This window comes from Palaemon carinicauda, chromosome 45, assembly GCF_036898095.1.
Source record: "Palaemon carinicauda isolate YSFRI2023 chromosome 45, ASM3689809v2, whole genome shotgun sequence".
In the NCBI taxonomy this organism is placed as follows: Eukaryota; Metazoa; Arthropoda; class Malacostraca; order Decapoda; family Palaemonidae; genus Palaemon; species Palaemon carinicauda.
This window is the reverse complement of record NC_090769.1, coordinates 24,560,511-24,562,803: the sequence shown is the minus strand read 5'-3', so window position 1 is coordinate 24,562,803 and position 2,293 is coordinate 24,560,511. Positions and strand designations below refer to the sequence as shown.

At 35.6% G+C, this 2,293-nt stretch overlaps 1 protein-coding gene across 1 annotated transcript in view; it reads right to left on the bottom strand.

Annotated features, from left to right (window-relative positions):
* Positions 1 to 545: 545 nt before the first annotated feature.
* The window catches only part of LOC137634858 (uncharacterized), a 21,798-nt gene continuing 20,050 nt past the window's right edge, over positions 546 to 2,293 (bottom strand). The window contains exons 14-15 of the mRNA XM_068367410.1: positions 2,087 to 2,197; positions 546 to 1,270 (exon numbers count right to left, since the gene is read on the bottom strand). Coding sequence (XP_068223511.1) covers positions 546 to 1,270; positions 2,087 to 2,197 — 836 coding nt within the window. The remainder of the gene's footprint in view (positions 1,271 to 2,086; positions 2,198 to 2,293) is intronic.

Here is a 2,293-nt window from a genome sequence, read left to right as displayed (position 1 = left end):
AGTTCTGTAATTCAATGTATCTCGGGAAATACTTTCAGTTTATGTTATTTATCAGAAGGTTATACTTGGCTGATGAACAGAATTTTTGGTATTATTTCAGAAACTAAATTCCAAGGGTCACCATCTGATAAGATTGGCATTCTTTAACTGCTCATTTTTTAGGTTACTGGCGTTGATGAAGTTTCTGCTGATAGGATATATTGATAATGATGGGCCAGAGGATGTTATTCGTAATCCTGATGCTAAAGTTGCAAGGGGCTAAAATCCTGGCCTTGTTCATTCTCATGGTCCTTCAAGTAAGGACTCGGGGTATATCCGCAGTTGTCTTCTGTTGGTGCTAAAGATGGCGATCCTTGGAAAATTGAGTTTCTAGTTTAATTGGTATTTCTGTTGATGATGATTCATTTCCTGTTGTTGCAGTTTGTTGTTTTGTTGATATTGATATTTATCTATGTGGTTTGGGGTAATGGTATCGCTGATGTTGTCTCTGAGTTTACAGTAGTTCTTGAAGGCGGTTTTTCCTCTTCGGTAACTTTCATTGTTATTTATTTTGCTGGCACAGTTCGTTCAGTAGTTACTACTGTTGTTGGTGGTTTTTCTGGTTCTGTTGATGCAGTAGTTACTACTGTTGTTGGTGGTTTTTCTGGTTCTGTTGATGCAGTAGTTACTACTGTTGTTGGTGGTTTTTCTGGTTCTGTTGATGCAGTAGTTACTACTTTTGGTGATGTTACTGGCACAGTAGGTGTAGGAGTTACCACTTTTGCTGGTGTTGTTTCTGGCACAGTTGGTACAGTTGTTACCACTTTTGCTGGTGTTGTTTCTGGCACAGTTGTTACCACTTTTGCTGGTGTTGTTTCTGGCATAGTTGTTACCACTTTTGCTGGTGTTGTTTCTGGCATAGTTGTTACCACTTTTGCTGGTGTTGTTTCTGGCACAGTTGTTACAACTTTTGCTGGTGTTGTTTCTGGCATAGTTGTTACCACTTTTGCTGGTGTTGTTTCTGGCACAGTTGTTACCACTTTTGCTGGTGTTGTTTCTGGCATAGTTGTTACCACTTTTGCTGGTGTTGTTTCTGGCACAGTTGTTACCACTTTTGCTGGTGTTGTTTCTGGTACAGTTGATACCACTATTGTTGATGTCGTTTCTGGAACAATTGGTACAGTTGTGTCCTCTATTTCTGACGTTGTTGATACTTCTGGTACCATTGATGACATGACTGAGATTTCAGTTGTTAGAGTAGTGGTTGTAGGTATGGCCGTTGTTGTTGTACCTGTTTGATATGAAATTTGACGTCAGCCATCAAAAGCATTGTAATTTGAGTATGACTAAGCTAAGCAGGCAGGCAAATTTGTGGAAGCCTTTGACTCAAAAATGATTTAGAAATGAAGTAACGAAAATTTAAGTCTGACATGTTGGAAGTAGAATTTACACACACACACACACACACACACACACACACACACACACATATATATATATATATATATATATATATATATATATATATATATATATACATATATATATGTATATATGTATACAGTATATGTAAACACATATATGTATATATAATACATACATATATGTGTATGTATACATATGTATATATGTAAACATATATATATATATATGTATGTATGTATAATACGCACATATATGTGTATGTATACGTTTATAAATGTAAACATACATTATTATTATTATTATTATAATTATTACTTGCCAAGATACAACCCTAGTTGGAAAAGCAGGATGCTATAAGCCCAAGGGCTCCAACAGAGAAAATAATGTTGCTGTTCTTAAATTATTTTTCTTTGTTTCCTTTCCTCACTGGGCTATTTTCCCTGTTGGGGCCCCTGGGCTTATAGCATCCTGCTTCTCCAACTATGGCTGTAGCTTAGCAAGTGATAATAATAATAATAATAATAATAATAATAATAATAATAATAATAATAATAATAATGATAATAATAATAAGTCGACCAAGTAGCCTTACTTTGGTCCTAAGAGCATCGCGTCCTCTCTGAAAATAACCTTACAAATAAACTTCCATAAAGAGTCGTATATCCAACTGATGTATACTTACATGGTGTGCCATTCACGTATTTAGCAATGCCTTCCTTGCAATAGTATGAAACGCAGTCAACTTCATAGTACGACCCGTTGAGATGCCATTTCCCATTTATGTCAGCGCAACCTGTAACAATCATTGACATTTTAATCGGAAATTCTCCGTAAGAATATACTGTTCTCATTCGTATTTCAGTAAAATATGGGTGGCTGTAATTTTACC